The sequence below is a fragment of the Rhinolophus hipposideros genome (assembly GCF_964194185.1).
Source record: "Rhinolophus hipposideros genome assembly, chromosome: 11".
NCBI classification, from domain to species: Eukaryota; Metazoa; Chordata; class Mammalia; order Chiroptera; family Rhinolophidae; genus Rhinolophus; species Rhinolophus hipposideros.
The window spans coordinates 13,893,241-13,919,834 of record NC_138057.1 but is presented as its reverse complement, the minus strand read 5'-3'; the positions used below and the strand labels follow the sequence as shown (position 1 = coordinate 13,919,834).

Sequence of the window (26,594 nt, the reverse complement as noted above, 5' to 3'; positions counted from 1 at the left end):
TATGTTAACTGGCAGTGGGATTTTGAACTAGAAAGAGGAGATAATTTGGAACATGAAGTATCTGTTGGGGAAGGAAAAAAGATCTGTTTAAGGAACTTGAGACAGGGAGAGGATGGGATCTTGTAAAATAAAAGCACTGGCGTGTGAAAAATGGAGTCAAAACTGAAAACAGTAAAACATTAATACAGTACCAATTTCGAAATTTTATTTAAAGCTTGCTCTATACCTAAGAAGAGAGGAAGCATTTTATTTCTTCCTGTACAATGACTTCAGTTCCCAGGACCCAGGACTCAGGCCAATACTACTAGGATTATAATTTATGGACTGGCATGAAAACATCATCTCATTTTACAACATTTTAGACACTGTATATACTACATTCAAACAACTGATGTAAAATGAAGACGTGGAATACAAATCACCCTAGATTTGATGCACAACTAACCAATTTATCCTCAGGTAAAAAAAGAATTTCTATTTACTAAATTTCACCGCAAAATGTATTTTTGTTTCTGTTTTTTACTACTTTCCAAAACATTTGTTAATTGTTTATTTATTAAGAGGAACTATTTCTTAGCCCAAATGTCGATGTTTCATAGCTCAGGAACATAGAAATAGGTCAGTGACAAACTTCCATGGAAGTCAACTCAAAGAAATTCTTTCCACTCCGCTACCACTTTGCACTCTGAAAGATACCAGCCTTCCTCATCTCCTCAAAATCTTTCATGGAATCATAATTTCTGTAGAAATCTGCGTATGCCTTTCTCCTTGGTTCAGCCACAGCAAACTTTTAGAAAGCTGCACCTCCCACCACCACCATACAATGACTGCTCCAACAATATGAAATTGCAGATGCCACAGGCCAGGCATGTGAGGTTTTGTCAAAGCACGGCATGGCAGCCATATTCTCCCTTAGTACCAACATCCTTCCACAACATATATTTTTAAAAAGAAGCAACTATGTAAAAGAAACATAGAAGTCTCTTTTCATTTAAAATGACGAAATTAAAGTTTAACTTTTTCCTAAATTTTTATAAGAGTTTATTTGAACCAAAAAAGTTTCTTAATTTTATTTACAGTGTGGCTGTATTTTTGAAAGAGAACAATTTACAATCATTTTTATGAATACAGAATTACTGTATAATTTGAGGCTCACAAATGTGAATTTGAAGTAAAAACCTACTATAGATCTTGGTTTTTATTTAAACAGCTAATCATTATGGGCTTTTAAACACATCAAAAAAATGAAAATCAACCAAAAATGATAGAAATACATTAAGACTTAATACAAACCCTAAATTACCTGTAAACGGATCTGAAAAACTGGTGTTCCCAAGTCCCAACATTTGACCCTTTGTGTTATCAATAATAAATTTAGCCACTTGATCCAAAAACATGGGATTCAAATCATTCTTCTGCAAGAAGTTGTATGCTGTTAACCAGGGGTCATCATTGATGTTGTATGGCAATTTATATGATGGTCCACCTTCATTGACATCAATTGAGAAAACATAATCAAATTCCTTTAATAGGAATATAAAAAGGAGATAATGATTACTAACTTATCTGTTTATATATATTAATGACATATATAACGCAGATGTTATGTTCTTTATTTTAGTAATTATAGTACTTAAACTTTTTCTAAAGTGCAATGTTAAAATCTCCCACTTGGCATATAACGATTAGTAGCAACCATTGCATGTGCTGCGAGAATAGAATTTCACTGGGAAGTGGGAGATGGATTACGACTACATTTTAATTCTAAAGCCAAAGGAAACTTTCTAGTTGGCTGATCTCAAGGCCAAAAGTATTAGCCCCACTAACCAAAACATGCTGGCATTATAAGCACTGCCCTGCAGGGTCTCTCACGTCTTGTCAAGTTAAATATAGGCATGAAACATTAGATGAAAGATGGCACAGAAGCTCCTAACCCAAAATTGTTGGGAATATCTTATGAAGGGAAACTACTAAAAGACAAATAATGCCTATGAAATACAGCTCTCCCTACGTGGACAGAGTCTTAAAAAATTTATTTTAAGTCAGGGAAATGAGCGAATTTCCCCATAGAAATGTATTTTTAAATGTTCAAATACCAAAGAAAATTTCATTAGCATGAAAAAAAAAGGGAAAAGAAAACCTTTAATTTGTGGAATGCTTTACGATATTGGTAATTAGAAAGTAGAAGTCAACATACTTTCCCCTCATATAAAACTTTTCCAGATGTCTGCTGATTAGCACCAGATGAGCCAACGACATCACCAATTTTTATCCACCTCCCTTCACTAACACTCCATTGATAGGCTTCGACTTTATCCTCATCTCTGATTAGACGAGTCTGTCCTTCTCTAGTACCTTAAAATAAAAATTTTTGAGAATCAAAGGTAGAATGGCAGAGTAAAATTCAAACACATTTAGGTAGGAAATTTTTAACATTAAAATTTATACATAAAAAACAATCTACATTTTAGTTTAATAGAAAATTGTATCAAACAAAAGATTTTAAAATATAATCAATTCTACTGGAAAGTGACCAAAAAGAAAATAATGGTTAAAAGGAAACTTTATTAAATAAAGGTTTAAAAAAATGTGATTCTACCAGGAAGTAGCTTGCCCATCAAAAGTAAAACAAGTTTTATTACTGTATATCCTCGGACAACACTTTCATTTTAGTAAATGCCTCTCTGCTTTTCTAGCCGCGAAGGCCAAAAAGAATAGAAGAGTCTGATTCCTCTTTCTCTCAACCTCACAGCTAATCTTTCAGCAAATTCTATCTGGTCTATCTTTAAAATATATCGAGAAAAACTACCTCTTCGCACCATCTCTACTGCTACCCATTGGTACAAGCCATCATTTTGCCGTTTCTCAACTGAATGATTCAATGGCCTTCTACTCCTGCCCAGGGGTCCCCTAATGTCAAGCTACCATAGAACTTCTTTTCAAAGTTCAAGGAGCTCCAGACACTTCTCTGCTGGAGATCCTTCAGTGACTTCCCATCTCACCCTTGATTAAAACCCAGGTCATTGGAATGACTGATGTACAAGGCCAAATATACTTGTAAAGACTTGTAAAAAATATCAAAAACATGATATTAATGCAGTAGTTCTCCAAGCTTTGGTTTCAAGATCTCTTACAGTCATAAAAGTTATTCAGAAGCCCTAAGAGCTTTTTTTAATGTGAGTTATACCAACTGATTTATTGGATTTGAAATTAAAAATGAGGAAAGTAAAAAAATGTATCTACTTCATGGAAAACGGTAATAGATCCATTATATATTGAATAAATGATATTTAATAAAAAGTAAGTATATTTTTTTAGAAGTTTAGTGAGAATACTGGCATTGTTTTCCATATTTGTAAATTATTTTACTGTCTCTAGAAGACAGCTAGATTTACCATACCTGCCTCTGCATTTAATTTGCTGTTTTGGTTGAAGTATATAAAGAAAATCCAGCCTGTCACAGAAGATAGTATAGTTGAAAAAGAAAAGACTAGTTGAATAGCCCTTTCAGAAAAATGTGAATATTCTACATGAAGTAGGTCCTTAAAGGTTAAAATTTAAAATCTGAAACCATATCAATGAATTTTTTCATGCTGTCTTACACTAAAACCCATTGGTGAGATACACTTTGAACAGATTTTTTACATTCACGATTGGTAACACCATGAACTGGTCATTTGGAAAATATTGATTAAATGAGCTATGTGGATCTTCCACATGTTTACACATTTTATTCAATATCAAAAAAATTATATTTGTTAATATTACTACTGATATCATTAGAATAGTCTTTTAAGTATTAGGAAACTATCAAGCTCATGTGGCAGAAAACAAATTTTTCAGAATTTCAATTTGTACTTGAGAGAGTTTGAGCTTTATCTTTGGCAACAAATATCGTCAGTGGTTTTTCTTAAAGTGACATGCTCACTTTGTTCAATTTCAAAAAAATGCCTACCAAATATCCAAGCCTAAATAATCATAGTTAGTCATTCTTAGACGTAAGAGTGGCATTCCATGAAAAAAGAGAATAGTTCAGCCTGCAACTTAAATGACTGTGTAAGTACTGATCCTTGAGACACCACAGTGCTTTGGTATACTTTACATGTAACTTATATTCTGTCATTCAGAACATAAAAAAAAAAAAAAGTATTAAAGGGTCAAGATGTAATAAAATTAATTTTTAATGTTTCCTCAAGGACATTTTTGAGGGCAGATAGCATTTTATTTTTAACTACAATTGTGTGCTGGTGATAAACACAATTACCACGGCCTTAATTTGTATACTAAGTTCTACCCACCATTGCTTCTGTATCTTAAACGTTAACACAGTGTAGAGTCAAATAACACCTTAGTATTGTAAAATTAGTTTTGATCCTGTGGACATCCTGACAGGATCTCAGAATTCCCAGGTGTCCATGGACCAAGTTCCGAGAACCACTGATATAATGGATCAGGGATATATCCAAAACAAGATTTCATTTGAGACACAGCTCTCCTCCAATTTTAAACCCAAATGATCCCCAATTCATTAAGCAGACGTTGCTTTTTTAAAACTCATTTTTATTTTTAGTCTGTACAATTTTAGGGAATCCAATCAACCAAAAGGTGTTAAAATAAGTGACTTTTGAGTACCTACTATGTAGGAGCTAAGTATTGATTCATTCTGAAGAACAAAAGTATTTATAGGGCGCTTAGCTCAAAGTTTTTAAAAGGATGAGAAAAGGGAAAAAGAATGCAATTTTTCATAGCGATTCTCATGCATAATAGTAAAAATCCTAAAAAATATCAGTATCTGTCAATGAGAATAACGCCAAATGATTAGAAAAACCACCTTTTTTTCTTACCACTTTAATTATTCCAGAAGGCAAACAACAATTTTTACTACTAGATACACTGAAATATTTACCAGGTTCATTCAGATGTTCCCTCCCAGGAAGCTGCTCTGCGTTAATGTCCCCTAAATCACCAGTTTTGGAATCAATGGTTGCCTGAGACAGTTCTTTCTCAAAAGCCTTGATTTCCTCAGCACTCGCTGTCCGATCCTCTGATTCTGTAAACACTCTAATAATACCATCACTATAAGGAAAAACAAACTGATTTTAAGTCACTGCCATTGTGTATAAACATCATCACACACGCATGTTCCAAAGCAAAACTAATCTGTATTTGTGAATATGAGAAACATTACTATGTATTTATTGCTGAGTATCGTACTATGCTGACATCAGCACACACTACCCTCTGTTATTCTCTAAAGCAATGCATAGGGTGGAAAAAGACTAGGGAAAAATTACTGGTGAAGGACAGAGAAATGTATTTAACACAATTTATTCCAAGTTACATATTTACCATCATAAAAATCTAGATAGAGTGTACACTTTCAAAGTCAATGTTACATAGGTATTATGGTATAAAGAAGCCTGTCAGGCTGGTTTACTTTATAAAGGGCTCAAGTGCCCACCATAAGGCTTAGAAATATCTGCTCAGTATCTGTTCACTAGGGAAACATGGAGTTGTCATAAACTAGCAATCAAGAAAAAAGTGCCGGGCAGCTGGATGGCTCAGTTGGTTAGAGCGTGAGCTCTGAACAACAAGGTTGGTGGTTCAATTCCCACATGGGATAGTGGGCTATGCCCCCTGCAACTAAAGATTGAAAACAGCGACTGAACTTGGAGCTGAGCTGCGCCCTCCACAACTAGATTGAAGGACAACGACTTGGAGCTGATGGGCCCTGGAGAAACACAATGATCCCCCCGACCCCAAAAAAAATTAAAAAGGAAGAAAGAAAGAGAGAGAGAGAGAGACAGAGGGAAGGAAGGAAGGAAGGAAGGAAGGAAGGAAGGAAGGAAGGAAGGAAGGAAGGAAGGAAGGAAGGAAGGAAGGAAGGAAGGAAAGAAAGAAAGAAAGAAAGAAAGAAAGAAAGAAAGAAAGAAAGAAAGAAAGAAAGAAAGAAAGAAAGGAAGAAAGAAAGAAAGAGGTCGTGCCTTTGTACCAGATGGCAGTCACAACCCCTGTTCTCAGAAAAATGGTTTCATTTCCATGATTTCTCAATTCTAAATTTGGGGTAGAGCAGGCAAGTTAGCCACTTTCAACTGTACTAATCCTACCCATTCTACAGAAAATTTAGTTTCTTACTTAACCTTCCACTAACAGCAATTTCACTCGTTGTTTTGTTGTTGTTTTTTCTTCAACTTTAAATGTGCTTAAGGGAGAAAAAAACTAACCCCTGGCCCAGCCAGAGTGTAAAAACACCTCTAGTTTGTTAGACCGTCTGTCCCTTGCAGCTTTTTCTTCTTGCCTCAATGCCAGCATAGTCCATAATCCTTTCCTTCATCTATTGCCTCAAAACTCTTTGTCCGTCTCCTATTATTTACCTTCTTCTATCATTTTCTACCAAAATGTGGTATCAAAAAAGTTACTTGTTAACTTCTTGCAAGCCAGATCCAAAAGCTTTTCCAACTTTCCATTCCTTAACTTGTATATACATTGACACTGATCACGATCTTCCTTCCAAATGACTGCTTTTCATCTCTGAATTTCAACCTCTGGATTCCTTTTTCTGCTTAACCTACTGGCTTCTCTTTCTTCACCCAACAGTATATCACAAGATTCAGTCTTTAGTTTTCTATTTCTTCCCCGCTATGCTTCTTCCCTCAGAGAAAAGTGGTCCATCACTTGACTTTTGGCAGTTTTGTGCAAATCTTTATCTTCAGTCACAGTTGTCCGGCTGCAGTCCAAATGCCCATAATCTACTGGTATGAGGGGGGTTAATCACCACTAGAACGTCACAAAGCCTAAAACCAAAGTCATCACCTTCTGCATCAAACCAATTCTCCCATGTCCCCCTTTTAACTATTGTGGTCTTTTAGTCACCAAGTTTGAAGTTTTATTCTTTTCTTTCATCGCTTTCTAATCCTGTTTTCTTTGCATTATCTCACTTTTGGTCTCTTATCCATTTGCACTATAGGGCCAATATTTCACAACTTCACACCCTTATTACTGTAATGGCTTGCTAATTTGCTTTCCTTCCCATGGTCCCACTAGTTAAATGCAACTTACATATATAATAATTCACAAGTTGTTTTAATCATATCACTTCTTCCTCAATAGCTACAACCTTTTAACCCCAAACACTTAATTTTAAAAATGCCTGACATTCAAGGTTGTCCGTAATGAAGATCCGCCTTACGTCTGACCAACTTTTCCCCAGTATTAGTCCTCTGTCATATTCCTTCATCTCCTACACGATCCCTTTCATTTCCACACCACACCTTGACTCATTTGTTGCTTTTGACAAAAATTCTCACTTCCGTTCTTACTCATTATCTTTCAAAATCCCATCCTAATTTCTTCTTCTCCAGAAAGTTTTCCCACGTCAACCTCGACCTTCTTTTGCATTCAGTGTTTCAGCCACACACTTGTAATACAATACTGGTGTAATATATCCTGCATCATTAGTGTTATACCTACTACTGTAGGTATATGGACTGTTAAATAGATATAACAGATATGTGCATATCGTCTCTCCAATTCATCTGAAATTCCTTATGGCTTATCTCTGTGCACTCTAATGCCTACCAAAGGCCTAGACATGTTATTTATTGATTGATTAGAATATAAATACCTTGCACCAACCACAATGTCACCGTTGTCTAGCACACAGCAGCACCATATAGATTGAGCTGGAAGTCGAATTGTTTGAGCACATTCCCCATGTTTCCAGATTCTCAGAGATCTGTCTTCTGCTGTTGTCACAAAATCTAATATTAAGGAACAGAGAAACAATTACCTTGAATAAATAAAATTAAGTACATTTATACATACCATCTTTCCAGGCAGGCTGATTTTTTAACCCCAAAGTATTTTAAAATTATAGTTTTAAATGTTATGTATTTGTCTCTTATACACAACTTTAAGAATCACATTTTTATACATTTCACATCTTACGTACTATACTTTACACCAATAAATTATACAAAGTAAACCTGAATTAATATAAAGATGATCATATAATTCTTTCCTTTAGGAAAAAATACTTATGAAATGAAGTTTCTAAATTACTCAGGTTACAGTTAGTAAATTGATTTAAGTCATCAGTCCTCTTTCCCTCACCTCAAGAATGTGATGGAACAATGGCCAATGCAAAATTTTAAACACATGGTATAAGATAATCTTACCTTTACAATTTGGAAAGACAGATATGCTATAAATATAATTTGTATGTCCATAATATACTTCAAGACACTCGCCAGTGATTTGCCACCTTCTAATACTGGCATCATTTGCACAGGAAAGAAATTCTGTTTCACTCAAAATTGCCAAACCTCTTACACAGTCTTCATGCCCTGTATTAAAAAAAGAACAATGCAAATTAATAAAATGGATCATTTGGTAGATAGCTGTACATACTTCACTAACGTTATAAAACACATCAGTGAGTAGTAAAAACTGAATTTCAAGTTTGAGAAATTCATTTTTCTGTAGAAAAGCCTCATAACCAAAATTTTTATTTTAAGTTTGGCAACATCTTTTTTATTACATCTTGGAAAATTATATTTATCACATCTTTTCCAAATTATTTCTTAAAACCTTCCAGAAACAGGATTCTGATCCCTACAATTCTCCTTTTTTACCAGACAATTTCAACTTTTCTTCCCCAGTAACAAGAGCAATTCATAACATACACAATATTCAAATGTAACAGAAATATATAACAAGGAATAAATATCCCTTAAGTTTCTCACTACACAATATTGAAATTAACATTTATAAAGCTTCAGAGAAATAAAGAAAAAACTAAGATTACAAAAGATTCCATTTGAGTTTGACATAAAACCATCAAAAAATAATAAACTTCATTAAAATACGCAGGAATAGGTTGAGAGCGATTAATTTCTCTAAAACCATGCAATTAGTGCCAAAGCTAAAACAAGAGTTCAAGTTTCCTGTCTCATAATCCTACCTTTAGCTTCAATCAAAATGCAAATATAGAGCCAAAACATTGCTGATTTATCAATGGAAACATTTCACACTTTATATAAATGCAAGTATTAAAATGACAATTAATGATTTTTTTTCAAATGGCAAGAATTTATGGAATAAACTTCTTGCATAATGTTCTTCATTATATAAATGCAGATATATATGGAAAATATATATATTCCACTTATCAAAGTATATTATATGTTTTCAAAAAGCTTCATAAAATTCAATTTCTTTCAATATTAATTGAAGTCTTGTAGAAGATATCACTACAATTTTTTTTTAAGGACAAACCATTCTCTAAAGTCTGTGATCTAATAATACACATCAGAAGTCAAAACTTTTCCAATGCTCAGTATTTGCTAATGTAGATTATTTATCACAGATTACTAACAACTTGATACATGACTTGTATTTATCCTTTGTTATCAATATACATTGAGTAGTACCATTTTAATACACTTTTTTCCTTTCTTAAAATGTGTATACATTTTTTGGAACCCTCTGTATGTATGTATAGAAGCAAACAGAGATGTTTATTGAAACTCATTGTCCATTTCCATCTACAGATAGTTTAATCTTCACAAAGGGACTTACTGCAGTATTAACCAGGGTGGTGATCAACTTTTTAAAAGTAAGCAAGAGAAAAAAAACAAAAAAAATATTTCACAACAAAAACATAAGTACCCCACAAATACATCAGCAATACTAGTATTACACAGCAGATGCCTCAGTGTGAGAGTTACTGAATAACTGAGGTTTAAAAAGAATACCCACCTAAACCACCACATAACCAGAGTCTAAAATTTATTATTAAGCAGTGTGCTTCAATATTAATAAAAGCACTCATGTTTTCCTCCATGTATGAAGATAACACCACTGATCCACCATCAATAAGGCTGATGCTTGGAAGTTTCAGACTGAACTTGTTCAAATGACAAGCAAAAACATAACTGCGTACCAAAAATTACATACGTACATATAACTCATAGAAACACATACACATATCATAGCCTATCTGTTAGCTACATTAGTCCACATCTGGTTTAATGAGAAGTGTCATTATATGCTTTAAAAAGCTATACAGTGGCATTTTTCAGATATCATTTTTCAAGCTCCTAAATCTTTGACAGAAAGACCATCTCAGTAAATATGAAGTGATGAGATTATAAAAGTGTTCACACTCATCTTACCCGAAAAAGTCCGCTCACATCTTCCAGCTTTCCACAGTTTAATAGTCTTGTCTGCAGATCCAGTTAACATTAAGCCCTGCTCAGGTAAGATCTTGACCGCCCAGACTGCAGCTGTATGACCCTGTGAGCAAAACGGGTATTAATTTAAGTTGCCACAGAATCAATGTATTTAATTATTATCTAGAATATTCACACAGAACTACTTATACCTGTAAGGTCATCATGCATTTGTCATTCAGCCAGACTTTAGCAGTAGTGTCCCATGAGCCACTAAGTAATGTTCCAAATTTTCCAGATGAAAGACTACAAACTAAAAGGAAAAAGGGCATTGGTTAATGCATTTTCATATCAAAAAAATGCTCAACTTCGTTAGTTATCCAATTAAGGCTTAACTCAATGGAGACGCAGAAGGGAGCAGTGGTTGAGAGCACAGACTGGTGTCAGACTGCCTGGGTCCAAGTCCCAGCTGTCTAATGGCAGGGGTATTACATAACCTCAGATCCCTCCTCTGTAAAATGAGGAAGCAGGATTAAGTGGGATGCGCAATCCCTTCCAGTTCTAAGAAACTACATAGGGATACAATGCAAATGATTTGCAATGCTGTTTAGATAGATATTAAGGATCGCTTTAGTTAAAGTGACAAAAACTGTAACCAAGCTAAATGTTCAATAGTAATGGAATAGTTAATTAAATGTCTTATTGATGTAAAATTATACAGGCTAAAAAGTATAAATATAAAAATTATCTAAAAACATGGAAATAAAATAAGACAGAATTCTGATTGAAAATGGCAGATTGTCCACAGTAATGCTATAAATGGTATTATTTTACAAGGACAAAGAAGACTTAAAATAAACAGACCGATCACCAGTAACGAAATTGAATCAGTCATTCAAAACCTTCCCAAAAGCAAAACTCCAGGACCAGATGGCTTCACTAGTGAATTCTACCAAACTTTCAAACAGGATCTAATACCAATCCTGCTCGAACTCTTCCAAAAAATTGAAGAAGAGACAGTATTCCCTAACTCATTTTATGAGGCCAACATTACCCTAATACCAAAACCTGGTAAGGACAACACAAAAAAAGAAAACTACAGACCAATATCTCTGATGAATACTGATGCAAAAATCCTAAAGAAAATTTTATCAAATCGAATACAACAATGCATTAAAAAGATTATTCGTCACGACCAAGTGGGGTTCATCCCCGGGGCACAAGGATGGTTCAACATCTGCAAATCCATCAATGTGATACATCACATAAACAAAATAAAGGACAAAAATCATATGATTACATCAATTGATGCAGAAAAAGCATTTGACAAGATACAACATCTATTTATGATTAAAACACTTAATAAAATAGGTATAGAAGGAAAATACCTTAACATAAGAAAGGCCATATATGACAAGTCCTCAGCTAATCTCATAATTAATGGTGAAAAACTGAAGCCCTTTGCTCTACGTTCAGGAACACGACAGGGCTGTCCCCATCACCTCTGCTTTTCAACATAGTGTTTGAAAGTCCTTGCCAGAGCCATCAGGCAAGAGAAAGAAATAAAAGGCATCCAAATTGGGAATGAAGAAGTTAAAATATCACTGTTTGCAGATGACATGATGCTACATATAGAAAACCCTAAAGACTCCACCAAAAAGCTGTTAGAAACAATCAACGAATACAGTAAAGTTGCTGGCCAGAAAATCAACATACAAAAGTCCATTGCATTCCTATATACGAACAATGAAATCTCAAAAAAAGAAATACAAAAAACAATTCGCTTTGCAATTGAAGCAAAAAGAATAAAATACCTAGGAATAAACTTAAACAAGGATGTGAAGGATTTATATGCTGAAAACTATAAAGACATTTTTGAAAGAAATTGAAAACACAAAGACATGGAAAGACATTCCGTGCTCATGGATTGGAAGAATCAACATAGTTAAAATGGCCATATTACCCAAAGCAATACACAGATTTAATGCAATCCCCATCAAAATCCCAACGGCATTTTTTAGAGAAATAGAACAAAATATCATCAGATTTGTTTGGAACCACAAAAGATCCCGAATAGCCAAAGCAATCTTAAGAAAAAAGAACAATACTGGAGGTATCACACTCCCTGATTTTTCCTTGTACTACAGGGCTACAATAATCAAAACAGCTTGGTATTGACAGAAAAACAGACACACAGACCAATGGAATAGAATTGAGAACCCAGAAATAAAACCACATAAATATGGACAGATAATTTTTGACAAAGAAACTGAAAACATACAATGGAGGAAAGACAGCCTCTTCCATAAATGGTGCTGGGAGAATTGGATAGCCACGTGCAAAAGAATGAAACTGGACTGTTATCTGTCACCATGTACCAAAATTAATTCAAAATGGATCAAAGACTTAAGCACAAGACCTGACACAATAAACTGCATAGAAGAAAACATAGGTACTAAACTTATGGACCTTGGGTTCAAAGAGCATTTTATGTATTTGACTCCAAAGGCAATGGAAGTAAAAGCTAAAATAAATGAATGGGACTATATGAAACTTAAAAGCTCCTGTACAGCAAAAGAAACCATCGACAAAATAAAGAGGCAACCAACTGAATGGGAGAAGATTTTTGCACAGACAAAATAAAGAGGCAACCAACTGAATGGGAGAAGATTTTTGCACAGACAAAATAAAGAGGCAACCAACTGAATGGGAGAAGATTTTTGCAAACAGTGCCTCCGATAAGGGGCTAATATCCAAAATATACAAGGAACATATGATGCTCAACAACAAAAAAACAAACAACCCAATTGAAAAATGGGCAGAGGACCTGAAGAGACATTTCTCCAAAGAGGACATACAAATGGCAAATAGACATATGAAAAAATGCTCAACATCACTAATCATCAGAGAAATGCAAATAAAAACCACAATGAGACATCACCTTACCCCAGTCAGAATGGCTTTCATCAACAAGACAAATAGTAACAAGTGTTGGAGAGGCTGTGGAGAAAAAGGAACCCTCATACACTGTTGGTGGGAACGCAGACTGGTGCAGCCACTATGGAAGGCAGTGTGGAGGTTCCTCAAAAAATTACCAATAGAATCACCATATGACCCAGCAATCCCTCTCCTGGGTAGCTACCCAAAAAATCTGAAAACATTTATCCATAAAGACACGTGTGCTCCAATGTTCACTGCAGCTTTGTTTACGGTGGCCATGACATGGAAACAACCAAAATGTCCTTTGATAGATGAATGGATAAAGAAGCTGTGGTATATATACACAATGGAATACTATTCGGCAGTAAGAAAAGATGATACAGGAGCATTTGTGACAACATGGATGGACCTTGAGAGTATAATGCTAAGCGAAATAAGTCAGACAGCAAAAGCAGAGAACCCTATGATTTCACTGATATGTGGTATATAAACCAAAAACAAACGAAAAACAACAAAAAACCAAACCAAAACAAAACAAAGAAAATGGCAGATTCTCCACAGTAATGCTATAAATGGTATTAATTTACAAGGACAGAGAGGACTGAAAATAACATAACTGATTTAGCAAACTAGAGGACGTTATAATCTAAACAATCCCAGAGAGGGATTAGAAGCAGAGTGACTGGCCCCAAAACATGAGACTCAGTATCTAGCCACTTGGTTCCATGAAGTACGGGGCTAAGCAGAGGACTTGAAAACTGAGAAGAGCGACTCCAAGTCTGTATACAACACAATGAAACACTAGATCTCTCCTCTCAGCCTCCAAAGTCAGGAAAGTACATCCTCACCCACTGCAGGACACTGGAGACTTATTCTCTGGCTCAGGAGCCAATCTGGCCAATTATTTCCATTGGCCAAATATGAAATATTTTGAGAATCAAAAAGAAAAAAAATGTTAGGGAATCAATCCATCTTGAAACCCAGGAAAAAAAAGATGTGGGAGGGAGCAAGACAAGCATTTATCTTGTCTTCTTTGTATAAAAGTTTCACATGGTAATCAAAAAGTTGATGTGGGAAAGTTATACATAGAAAAATGCTAGCTATTAAATGCAGAAATAATTGTTGAATTGGAGTATAATCATTTTGTAAATTTTAATGAAATATTGGATCTATGCAATGACCAGGAATAGATGGTAAAACCATTATATAAAATAAGCTGATGGGAATTTTATAAGGAATGGATGATATAACACTTGATCAACCTTAACATCACAAAAAGAGACATTATGTGCCTCTTTACGTGCTACAACAGCAACTGCACTATACTACCTATGAAATGTTCTTGTCAAAAACTTGCATCTGAATCTGATCAAGCTTCTAGATCTAACTAAAGCTTACTGGGGATTGAGGAACATGTTAAAGGGAGGAACAAGGATTTCATCAAAAAAGTTCAGAATGCAGGAAATTCTACAGGAAAAATAATCTGGTTTCAAATAGAGGGGAAAAGAAAATAAACTGATAGAAAGATATGTGGACCCTGTTTGGGTCACACTTTAAACAAACTGTCCAAAAACATTTATGAGACAACTGCGTACTGAACATTCACGGAATATTTGGTAATAAAAAATTAAGTTTTGTTTTAGGGATGATAATACTGTTTAAAGAAGAGAAAGAATCCTAACCTTTTAGAGGGGTCAGCAAACTATGGCCTGTAGGCCACCTGTTTTTGTACAGTCCACAAACTAAGAATGTTTTTTTACATCTTAGGTGGTTGGGGAAAAAATATCAAGATACTTGTTGACATGTGAAAATTATATTAACATTCAAATTTCAGTGTCCACTGATAAAGACTTATTGAAACACAGACATACTCATTCATTTATTATCAGCGGTTACTTTTGTATACAACACCAGAGTTGAGTAGCTATGAAAGCGACCATATGGCCTACAAAGCCTAAAATATTTACTATCAGGCCCTTTACAGAAAAAGTTTGCCAAACCCTACTTTAGAGCTACATATTGTTGAAGCATTTACAAATGAAATAGTATATTGGATATTTCCTTTTAAATAACGTTATGGAAGAGGCGGAAGATGAAACAAGATAGGCCATGTGTTGATAATCCTGGAAATTACGTAAAATACATGGGTAGAAGAGATCATTACTCCCGTTTATATATGTTTGTGTACAACACAATGTAAGTCACTATCTCTACTTTTGTATACATTTGAAGATTTCTTATAATTGAGTTAATAAATCTGCATCACTCTATTTTGACACACAAACATTTTACAAACTCTTTGAAGGAATTAAGTTTTAAGTGTTTATGGGACATACTATTTTCTTTAAAATGTGCCAACTATTCCAGATACATAAAAAATAAGTATACGTACTGCACTGATTAAGCGTATCATTTTATAAAAGCTGTGAAGCCATACACAAATCCAGGATTATAAGAGAATTCGAAATATACACAAATCACAGGAAACGATACTCTAAAGTATTAAATACTTTTTAATGATACCAGCACTCTAAACACATTCAATTTGCTGCACAGAGACATAACAGTCAAAAGATAAAGAAATATTCTTAGTTTTCCTGAGTAAATGATTTCCTTGCCAAAATAGTTGAAAAACGATATCACTCAGTGTATTAAAATTATACAGCCTCTGCCTTTTATAACTGAACACTTTACTTTTTAAATATATAAGCACGTCAGCCTTTACTGTTGACAACGGTAAATCTGTAACAACAGAATTTAGAGAACAATGATGATCCAAAAAGGTTTTTACTATCAGGCTTTTTAGCTATAGGTAAAATAACACAATAAAAACGAGAGAAAATGGATATGTGAACTTCATTTTCAGAAGGATGAAACTTTTTCAAATTGAAAACTACCAAAACATTATACTCACCAGTATTTTTGTGACCTTTTAGTATATAAAGTGGTGCGGGACTCTCCAGGGAGAAAATGCAAATATTGTGGTCATTTCCTCCAGTGGCAATTAGTCCATGAGGGTATACATCACTTGAAGGTATGATGCACACGCAAGATACGAAATTGGAGTGGCCACTCATACAATGCATTTCTGTAAAACCCCTGTTAGGACTGAAAGGACATGATGATTAATAAGACATATATTGGTCCCCTGACTTAGCCTAGGACATCAGTTGTCAAAGTACTCATTTTCATTTAGTATCTAGGTTGAATTTTATAGAGTACATACTATTTTAAGTATCTATTATTTTAAATTAAATGTTAAATAGATAATTTACAACAACTACTACAAAGGTTTACATCAGATTAGGAGAAGTTTAATTGGGTTTTAATTGATAATAGTATGTTAATTACAGGAAGAACAAGGAAAGAAAGAGAGGGAAACCAATATCTTAAGTGGCTTTTCCTCATCTCTATCTTCATTTCTACTCATCAGTAATTGTTACCCTAAGAAATCCCTGGTGTAGTGAAACATTCACGCAATTAGGATAATGAGACCCACTATCAATAAGCCTTAACCACAGGGGGTACATTTTCATACTGTGAAGCATCAACTTAGTACCTATTAGTGTACTATATATATCTAAATAGAATATCAATCACTCTCAATATGGAAACTAAAGGAACTAACATAGCGATAGATAAATGATTGCTCTTGGGACACAGCACATTAACTGCCTTGGATTTGAATGATTACCAATTTGTTGTACACGTCAGTCACTTAGCCTTACACTGTCTTACATAACAAGTCATATCATAACAGATTATGATATAGTATGTGGAAGGCAGTAAGTTAGCTGCTGAGAGAGATACAAAGAAACCAAATCCCTGCCACTGGCTTAGAACTCATTTTTCTCATGTCTCTTAAGACCTTGACTGCTTTCTGTCAGTTTCAGTATTCAAAGTTATAACCTTGTTCTTTTCCTGTCTTCCTTGACTTGTGGGTTTATGCTTTTACACACACACACACACACACACACACACACACACCCCTATATATTAATATATACCCACATCTATCTATCTACTTACCTACCTATATCTACCTACTTATATAGATAGCAGAAAAAGTAGAGAACCAACTTATCAGTGAATCCCCAAAAGGCTCAAGAATTGAGATACATGGTAACATGTATCTCTAGAAATGGGCCAAAAAGGGGTAAGAACTAAAATAAGGAAGAGTAGTTGAAAGTCATCAGAATCAGTCAGAAGCTGAATCATATGAAAAAATCTTCAAAGGAAGATTTTGGTAGTAGCTATTTTTAACTTGTCTGCTTTATTTTGGTGGGATTTTTTTAAGTGCTTATAAAAACCACTTTATCAAAAAGTGTTTATGGAAACCACAATAAGCCCAAACAAATGTAGAAGCTAGGACGTGTTTTAAAACGTGTATTATGCAAATCGCTAAATCTACCTGAGTGTGTCCCTCAGCACTTCCCAGTATGAATGTTTGCGTGCATGGTTTGGTTTGTCAAGTTGTTATGGTGGAGTCCAGACCAGACCTTGTCCTTCTTTTTATCTCCCCAAATTCCTAGCACAATATTCTACATGGGAAGGATTAAGTATTTCTTGAATCAATAAAAAATACTTGAAGTTATTACGGAAAAAAAAAAAAAGGCAGCTAGATACCCCAGCCAGACAACTGCCTCTCTTGAACCCAGCAAGAGTCTGGAGTTTCTTTAGAAAGATGAAAGCCTTTACTTGGGGGACACAAAGCACAGTGGAGCACTGGGTTATAAAGAACATGTACATTCCTAACGGAGTCCAAGGCAAAACCCAGGGGCCCAGGCAGTCATCTTCCAGGCCGAAGATCAGCCCAGTGAAATGGTCCAGCCAGACAACCCTACAGTGATCTCACAGCCAGCAAGCCCCACACAGGAGCAGAGCTTCCCAGCAGCCTTCTGGTCCTCCAAGCGCAACACTGAGCACAGAATAAGGATTACCAGACACCTGGGGAAAGCTGCTTCCGAAGCAGGAAAATATAGTCTTCAAATCAAATAGGGAGGGGAAAAGACCAATTTGAAGGAAACAGACCACCAAGGAGAAAATAAACATCTTTTAAAATCACCATGACTATCCTTAGAGATACTAGAGAAGATATTGTAACCATGAAACAAGGACATAATTTCACAAAAGGTCAAGGCAATTGCTGAGAAAGTATAGAGAGGGGGTGGAGAGAAGAAATTTTAGAAACAAGACCAGTATCGGAATGAAAAGTTCCAGAAAAGAAGACAGAGAAAATGGAGAGGACGAAACCAAAGAATTAATTTAAGAAAACGTCCCAGAACTTATGAATGTGAATTTTCATATTAAAAGAGTCCACTAACAGCCCTGAACAATACATGAATACTGGCTGCCTTCCAGAGAGACAAAAATAATTGGGCAAGAATCAGAATGGCTTCGGACTTCTCAACCATAACACTAGAAGCACAATGGGGCAATGGCTTCGAAATCCTTGAGGAAAATTGTTTGGAAATTAGAATGCCACAAACATTTAAATTATCATTCGAGTAACAAGACAGAATAAAATAATTTTCAGACTTGCAAGGTCTTAATATATTATCCATGCACTGTATTTCTGGAAGATTCTGGAGGATGTACTCCAATAAGGCATCAAAGAATCCAAGAAACAGAAAGTGAAAGGATATTGATAACAGAAAATCAGCACAAGAGGTCCAAAAGGGAATGCAGAGATGGCAGGAAAGCGAGATCCCAGGATTAGTTGTGTACCAGGCAAGAAATACCAGGTCAGAAAGTTTTCATTGTCAGAAAGATGAAACTATAAAATATCCAATGTGTCTAAAGGTCTTGAGAGGAGTTAGACAACTAGCAAATAATCTGAAGTTGAATTAGTGATAAATATATAAAAAATCAGGCAAATAAAAACTAAAAACAAAGCAATTAGTAGCTATAAGGTGATCACAAAATTGTTGAGGAAAAGTTACCATAGCTTATTCCACAGCTCAGGTGTAGACAGACTCCTGACTCAGTGTAAATTAAGTTAATCTGTATTATAAGGATCACGGTATACAAAGAATGCATATGAGATGGGGGTTGGTAAAGGGCAGAAAGAAAGCAAAATCTCATATTCCATACTAACACATGGAAAATAACCTAAAGTAAAATACTTTTTAAAAAATAGCAAAACAAGTCATGTGCCACATAACATTCCAGTCAAGGACAGACTGCATATAAGGTCCATAAGATTACAGAGGATCTGAAATATTCCTACAGCCATGGTTAAGGTCTTAGCACAATGCATTACGTGTTTGTGGTGATGCTGGAGTAAACGGACCCACTGCGCTGCCCATCGTATACGAGTACAGCACATACAATTATGTACAGTACCTACTACTCGCTAATGATAAGAAATGACATTACTGGTTTACGTATTTACTATACTATACTTTTCATCGTTATTTAAATGTGTACTTTCTACTTATAAAAAAAATTGCTGTAAAACAGAACGCCAGGTTACTTTGGCCGCAGTCTCATACATCTCGTTTACTGTGTCTCCTGATTACATATTTTCTTTCACACTTGATTTAATCTCATGGTTTTTGTACAGTAACATGCAGTACAGGCTTGTAGCCGAGGAGCAACAGGCTACACCACAGAGCTTAGGTGTGTAGTCGGATACACCACCTAGGTTTGTTTAAGTGTACTCTATGATGTTCCCATGACGAAGAAATCACCTAATGACGTATTTCTCAGAACATATCCCTCTCGTTAAGCAGCACGTGACTGTACAGTACTTTATATATAGACATGGAAGTAAAATACAAAAATTATCAGTTAAAAGAAATGAAAATTTTGCCTCCAAGGAAGGGGAATAGGAGGTGGAACGGAATGGCTTTGGTCTCTTAACAAACCCAACAGAACTGTGTGACTAAGGACCCAAAGTGCTGAGTATTTACATAAGGGAGAAGTCACTTCAGCGTTGGCATGCTCAAGGAAGATTTAACGCATGTTAAATCTGAAGTTGCACCTTTCAAATATGGGTAGTTTTTAAAAAGCAAAGCAGTATGTAGTGACAGACTTGGGAAATCCAGTTTAATTTGAAGTGGGCTTGTAGAGGCCTGAAGCAGTCTCAAACAATGGCACGCTGACTGGTTAAGCTTCCTGTACAACTCTCCTGCCCCACCCCCAAAATGTCTCCTTTCTGAAAGGTCTAGAAAAGGCCCAGAGACTTTCTGGGTTTTCAATGGGCTTTTGCGAAAGACGAGGTATCTGGTTTAGTCCACCCCAGGATAGAACTGTTTTGCCTCCCTGAAACAAAATTTCCCCATTATTCCAAGTCCAACCCCATACTAACTACCCTGATCCAGAACCCTATGGAAAACAATTCTCATTTACGACTTGGCTCCAAACATTTTACAGCATTTCTTTAACTTCATTAAATATACCATGAAATAGAAACTGTCAGGATGTCAACCTTGAGGACACTTTTATAGTTGAGCTACTCTATGTACAAGAGAGGTTCGTCACCCAGTGACTATGAGAGACTCTACCCTGAGCAATTGGAAATGAGGTAAAACTATCTTATCTCACTAATCACCTACCATCTAGCCCTGTGACTGGCACAATGCAGGGTTTCAATCGGTGTTAGGGGAATAAATACACGAATGAATTTTGAAAAACACCAAAAAACAACAACGTGAGTTAAATGAAAAGAACCAGTAGAGGATCATTTCAGCCCAAAGTTCCTCAAATTCCTGGTAAATGCAACCACTCCAGTAATTTCAGTTCTTGTTGACCTAGCACACTCATTCACAAAGTTCAATGACAGGATTCAATTATGACAACAAGCATTCCCTTTACATACTCCTTACTGCAATGTTCATATCCTACTGGACACATGCTTCTACTGAACTCAATTGTAAATGTACACGCTTAATCCATAATTGCATGCAAATATAAAAAGTTATGTATTACTGTCACTAAGTGATTTGGAATATTACAAAATCTTAGAGTTAAAAGAGACCTTTAGAGGTCATCTCATCCAAGTCAATACAGGAGTTTGCTTTACAATAAATATGCCTAGTCAACCATCATGTCTTGGCTGCCTACTGCAAAAGCCTCCAAACAGATCTACTTCCATATTTACCACTTTGCAATCCAGTCTCCATCAGCGTCTCACAGAAATTTCTGAACAGGTAAATGAAATGATGCTGCTCCCTGCTTGAAAGTCTTAGGCTTCCACCTACCTTCCTTAGCCCTCTTACCAAGGCATGACCTGGCTCCTGCTAGCCTCTGAAACTTGCCCTCACCTCACAGCTCATTGTTTCCTCACCACACAGCACATTTCCTCTTTCTTAATCCAGGTCTTCTGTTTGCTCCTCCTACTGCCTACGGTACTCTTCCACTCAACCTTTCTCATTCCTTGCTCCCATGACCAGCTCCATCTCAGGGTCTGACTTAAAAATCATTCAAACGAACAAAAAACAAAACAAAAAAAAAGAAACCCACTTCCTCAAAGAGGCTTCCTTCTTTAACATCTCTCCACTGGATTCTGTATCAATATTTGTTTTCTTCATGGTACATGTGCCAATATGTAATTATTTACTTGCTTGGTTTTTGATCCATCATGCCTCCCACGCTGTAAGAAAGCTCTATAAACAGAGGACTTGCCTGTCCTCCTATTCTTCTTCAGGATCCCAAATAGGAGAACTTCAACCAGTAATTATCCTCTGAATTTATGGATGGTGTCTCAAACTGAGTGCAACCTCTACTGATGGATGGGAGGCTAACAAAGGAACTTACCTCACTTCTCTTTCTAAACTGAAATATCTTCCAAGGTCATTAATTTCTTGTTACAAGTCAGAAATGAACCCTTGAACTTGACTGGGACTGGAGCTTAACTTTCTGTTCCTTAATCTTTTTGTTGTTGTTGCGCTCTGACAAGACAATCTTTAGAAAGCAATGGACTTAACTCTGATCAAGAAACAGCCCCTGCCCACACCTCCGGAAACATTCGAGGGGTTTCATCCCCTCCACCCCAGCCCATCACAGAAACTCTGACTTGGACAACGAGAGGAGGCAAAGCGACTTTCTGCAATCTAAGTTTTGAGAACCAAGGTTCTCCTCCAATTTGAAGGAAAGACTAGAGAGCCAATTCTAGCGGGCGGGAGGGGGGCTGCACTAGTTCAATTACATGGCAAGTGCTTCCGCACTGCCTCCGGGAGGAGGGTGCACCTGGCACCAATCAATTTTCAAATCTAACACGGGAAACCATCGTCCACAAACTGACGCCCCGAAAGCTACGAGTTCGTCCAAGGTCACCCTCGCTTAGTGGTCAAGCGAGCACATGGAAGTCGGTCTCTCCTCCCCCAATCCGGTGCCTTTCCACCAAATCGCGTCGGTGTGGTACTCGGCGCGCCCAGGGCCAGCGCTCTCAGGACCGGGCGCGAGCGCAGAGCGGAGGCGAGGCCGGGAAGGCGGGGAGAGGGCAGGGGCGCGCAGGGAAGGGGCACTCGCTCCCGCACGCGGGAGGAAGCTGGCGACGCGGCCGGGGGCTGCGGGCTCTCAGCGCTCACCTATCCGGGACCCAGAGGCGGGTGGTGCGGTCTCGGGACACGGACACAAAGGCCCCCGGCGGATAGAGGCAGCACACCAGGCCCCGCACGTCCAGCTCGTGGCCTGAGAGCGAGCAGCTCAGCCGATACCTGGCGGCGCCGCTCGCCATGGCTCTTGTTCGCCCGGCGCCCGGTGCCCGGGCACCGCGCGCGATCACTCCGCGGGGGAGGTCGGATCACGGTGCGAGAGGGGCCTGCAGGAGGGGCGGCTGGAGACCGGAAGAGCCGAGAGCCGGTGCGGAAGGGCGGCAGGGAGGGGGCGCGTCGAGTGGGCCGAGTGACACAGCAACCCTGACATGCACACCGGAATTCATCATCGGCCTCGGCCCGCCATGACGCAGAGCGTGTGCGTCCGCACTGCCGAGGCCAACGTGGAACCGAGGCTCTCTTCCCTCCTGCTCTCTGGACCAGCGGTCGAGGAAAAGAGAGTGAGGCCCGGCCCTTCTGCCCAAGCGCCCGAATTCGGCTCCTTTCCCAGCCCGAGTCCTTAACAAGCCCTGGCTGAACTGTTCATTGTCATAGGAGATGAGGTGCGAGACTACAAATCCCACAATGCCGCGCGCAGTGGGGCGTGACCGCTGGCGCGCGGAATCCGGCTATTTTAAATCTGGTTCTGCCGTGCTGCGAGCTGCCTTGTGGCTGGTAAGACTGCTTCGGGTTCTGTTGGGGCAGCTTTACTCCGGTTTTGCCAGTCCTTCTCTGCAGTCTCAAGTCAAACGTTTTAGTTAAAACAAGAAAGCTTAGGGCCAAATTGGAAATAATCGCTTTCCTTAAATTCTCTGAACACTAAACTGGATTCTTGGTAGTTATATAAAAGCATGTTTTGTGTGTTCGTTTCAAAGATTTAAAATAAATACTTCAACTGTCACATCTGTATACAAATGACAAATGCTGACTCCCTCTCCTAAAAGCACTGAGGGAAATCTGCGTGATGTCAGTAACTTCTCCTGGAGACAATATAGAATAGGTGAATCATTAAAGGTTGTAGGGAAGAGCTATCTTTTTTCTTTCTACCCTTCTAGGTTTTCTGCTAGAGCTCTACAAGAAAAGATTAACAAGAGAAAAACAAGTATATCATATGTACAAGGGAAAAACTCAAGGATGGGTATCACAGAGGTAGCTAGAGCTTGGGCTTATATAGGATATTAAAGAAGAAAAATAAATGTTTACAGAAGAAAAAGAAAAAGACCTTAGGTCTTTAGAGGTAGCAAATTATGGTAAGGCAAATATATGGGAACTAATGGTAGAGAAAAGACAGTCAAGTTTGTTATGCAGGTTCCTCCAGTGAAGTCTCCAGGCTAAGTCTAAAGTTGTCTCCTGTGATTAACTTTTGTCCTTACTGGTAGAGAGGCAAGAAGGAAACCTTTGAAAACGATGTCCTCTTCTAAAATAGACGAGTGGTAAAGAGCTTTTCTTATGTTTTTGTGTGTGTGTGTGTGTTTTTATTTTTTGGTGGGGGAAGGTGGTCAGTTTCCTTCAGCTCAAAATAATCATTAGACCAAAGTGTCATATTTTGGGGTGGCAAATTCTACCTTTCACTATAGTGACGAAAGGATAACAATACCCTTCACAAATAGGTTGGGTTCAAATGGAACAATTATATGAAAAAGTTTTACAAACTTTGAGAAATCAGCCACGTAACATTATTCCCTTCTGTATTGTATTGATTTTAAGTTACTTGAAAGCAAATAGGAGAATAAGTCTGGTTATTAATAATATATGAAAGTCGGAAATAATGTGAAAAATGTTAAGAGTTCAATATGTGTATAATGATCATAGCTGCAGTGACATTTAAGTTCTGTCTATAGGAAGACAGGAAGAAAACAAACTGCAAGTTATTTTATTAGAGAGGTGGAATTTGAGACGAAGTAGTTCCTATGTTGTTTTTTTTAAACACTGATTTAAAAATCTTTTTAAGACCACTTTCCATTTAATTCAGCTTTTCTCACAAATTTGAATCGGAAGAACTCTGAAAGGAAGCGTAAAGATACGAAGATTTCCACGAGAGGAGGAACAGATGTCACCAGAATCGCAGTCATACTTAATGTCGCACTGTGTACGCTGATGCGGTCTTAACCGGAAGGAGAACTACCACTGATTACAAGTAAAAAGGCTGTATTGTATGTACCACGCTCCCTGGCACCACGGAATAACTTCCCACGGTTCTTCCTAAAAACAACGTGTTACACGGTAGCAGAAGTGAGATTGCATAGCGACGTAATAAAACTCGGTAGAAGTGAGTTCAGGTCAGGCACACAATCAGAGTTTGCTCCGATTATAGAGAAAACCAAAGTTTTCACATAAAACGTTCTTTTCGAACGAACTCGCCGCTTCCCCACCCCTTCCAGCAAAGCCCGGAGATACTGAGAACACACGTCCTCAGATCTCGCGAGAGCATTTTACTCTCGCTTCGCTGGTGGTCGGGAGGCGTTGAAGCCGAGGATTGGCCGATGAAGAGGCGGGGCCTCTCCTGCCACGCCGCCGTTGCCAGGATACAGGGCGGCGCGCAGCCTCTAGTGCTTAGGCCTGAGGACCCAGGGAAGCTGCGGGCGAGGGAGCTTGGAGTCGAGAGGGAGCGAACCCGAGAGCCGGGCCGACGGGAGCTCAGCGGTGGTGGAGAACCTGAGCGCTGCGACCTGCCTCACTTCTTCCGCGCCGGCGGAGGTGAGAAAGCCCAGGCCCCATCCTTTCCTCCCTCCCTCCGGAGCCTCTCATCTTACCTTGGAGATGCTGATGCGCTCCAAACAAAACAAATTCGAATTCTTCGGCGCTTAGCTGGTCTCCTCCGGCCCAGCGCCAGGGCGAGACGAAAGGCGAGGAACCCAAGAGCCTCACAATTCACTGTTGGCTGAGGGAGTTTACTCAAAGTAATGATAGATTTCTGTCTGTTGGTCAAAGCAGGAGGGACTTAACTTTCCACTATTTTATGTGTGTTAAAAGTCATTGGTTTGGGGTGGATAATGATAGTAATAATAATTAGGAGCCAGATGTTATATATGTACTCTTCTGTAATCTTCACAACAGGTCTGCGAGGAAAAGGTCATTGGCACACTTCTGTTTTACAGATGAGAAAACACACCCAGGAGGGATTATGTAGCTGGTAAACTGTCAGAACTAGTTTGTACCCCGCATCTTCCCCGAACCAAAGGCCAGGCTGCCTCTCTGAGTATGTGTGAATAATCCCCAGGGATTGTGTGAATATTTAGTGAATGACCCCTGAGTTAGTGGTATATTTGTTACTTCCCCACTCTTTTATTTTACCCCGTAGGACTACTGTAATGCTAAGCTTTTTTCACTATAAAAAAACTGGCAAAGAAAAGCAGGTGTAAATTTGATATATTGTACATTTTCAAGTTATCAGGAAAGCTAGAATAATGTTCACTAATTCTGGAAACAAAGGTTTATTGTATTAGCTTTCTTTGGGAGAAACTGTTTAGATCACAGACCTTATCTGCCCTCAAAAAGTCATTTCATGAAACTCTTCCATTTGAAGTGATAATAATAGTAATCCATTGCTTTGCCCACTGAGTTCAACATGGCAAGTACATAGAATCACAGAGCTAGTTGGGATGGAAAGATTTTAAGTTTAATGTGAGCATATTCAGTATAAAGTGATAATGGGAAATCTAAATAGAAATTTCCAATAACACTTGAAAACTTAAAATTCATGCCGTTTAAAGGACAGACCTGGAGACATTGACTAATGCATCATTAACAAAGTTGGAGTTATAAGAAAAGAATGAAAGATAGAAGAAAAGCAATGCAAGGAGTGGGTGTGGAATATAGAAACTGAGAAACCATTTTAGTTCAAGAATTTTTTTTTCACTTTTAATAATTTAGTAAATTTGTGTAATTGGTAATGCTTTCATGTGGGAGGAAATTCAGAAGGTACAAAAAAGAACAAAGTTTT

The 26,594-nt window shown here is 37.5% G+C and overlaps 2 protein-coding genes across 3 annotated transcripts in view; one reads left to right on the top strand and one right to left on the bottom strand.

Moving 5' to 3' along the window:
* PLAA (phospholipase A2 activating protein) overlaps positions 1 to 23,202 on the bottom strand; it is a 39,091-nt gene extending 15,889 nt beyond the window's left edge. The window contains exons 1-9 of the mRNA XM_081065518.1: positions 22,646 to 23,202; positions 16,027 to 16,220; positions 10,385 to 10,485; positions 10,176 to 10,296; positions 8,178 to 8,345; positions 7,625 to 7,760; positions 4,907 to 5,076; positions 2,198 to 2,355; positions 1,304 to 1,523 (exon numbers count right to left, since the gene is read on the bottom strand). Coding sequence (XP_080921644.1) covers positions 1,304 to 1,523; positions 2,198 to 2,355; positions 4,907 to 5,076; positions 7,625 to 7,760; positions 8,178 to 8,345; positions 10,176 to 10,296; positions 10,385 to 10,485; positions 16,027 to 16,220; positions 22,646 to 22,794 — 1,417 coding nt within the window. The 5' untranslated portion in view covers positions 22,795 to 23,202. The remainder of the gene's footprint in view (positions 1 to 1,303; positions 1,524 to 2,197; positions 2,356 to 4,906; positions 5,077 to 7,624; positions 7,761 to 8,177; positions 8,346 to 10,175; positions 10,297 to 10,384; positions 10,486 to 16,026; positions 16,221 to 22,645) is intronic.
* A 1,481-nt stretch (positions 23,203 to 24,683) lies between these two features.
* The window catches only part of IFT74 (intraflagellar transport 74), a 71,725-nt gene continuing 69,814 nt past the window's right edge, over positions 24,684 to 26,594 (top strand). For both annotated transcript variants that reach the window (XM_081067646.1, XM_081067647.1), the window contains exon 1: positions 24,684 to 25,348. The gene's annotated coding sequence lies outside the window, so the exon portion shown is untranslated. The remainder of the gene's footprint in view (positions 25,349 to 26,594) is intronic.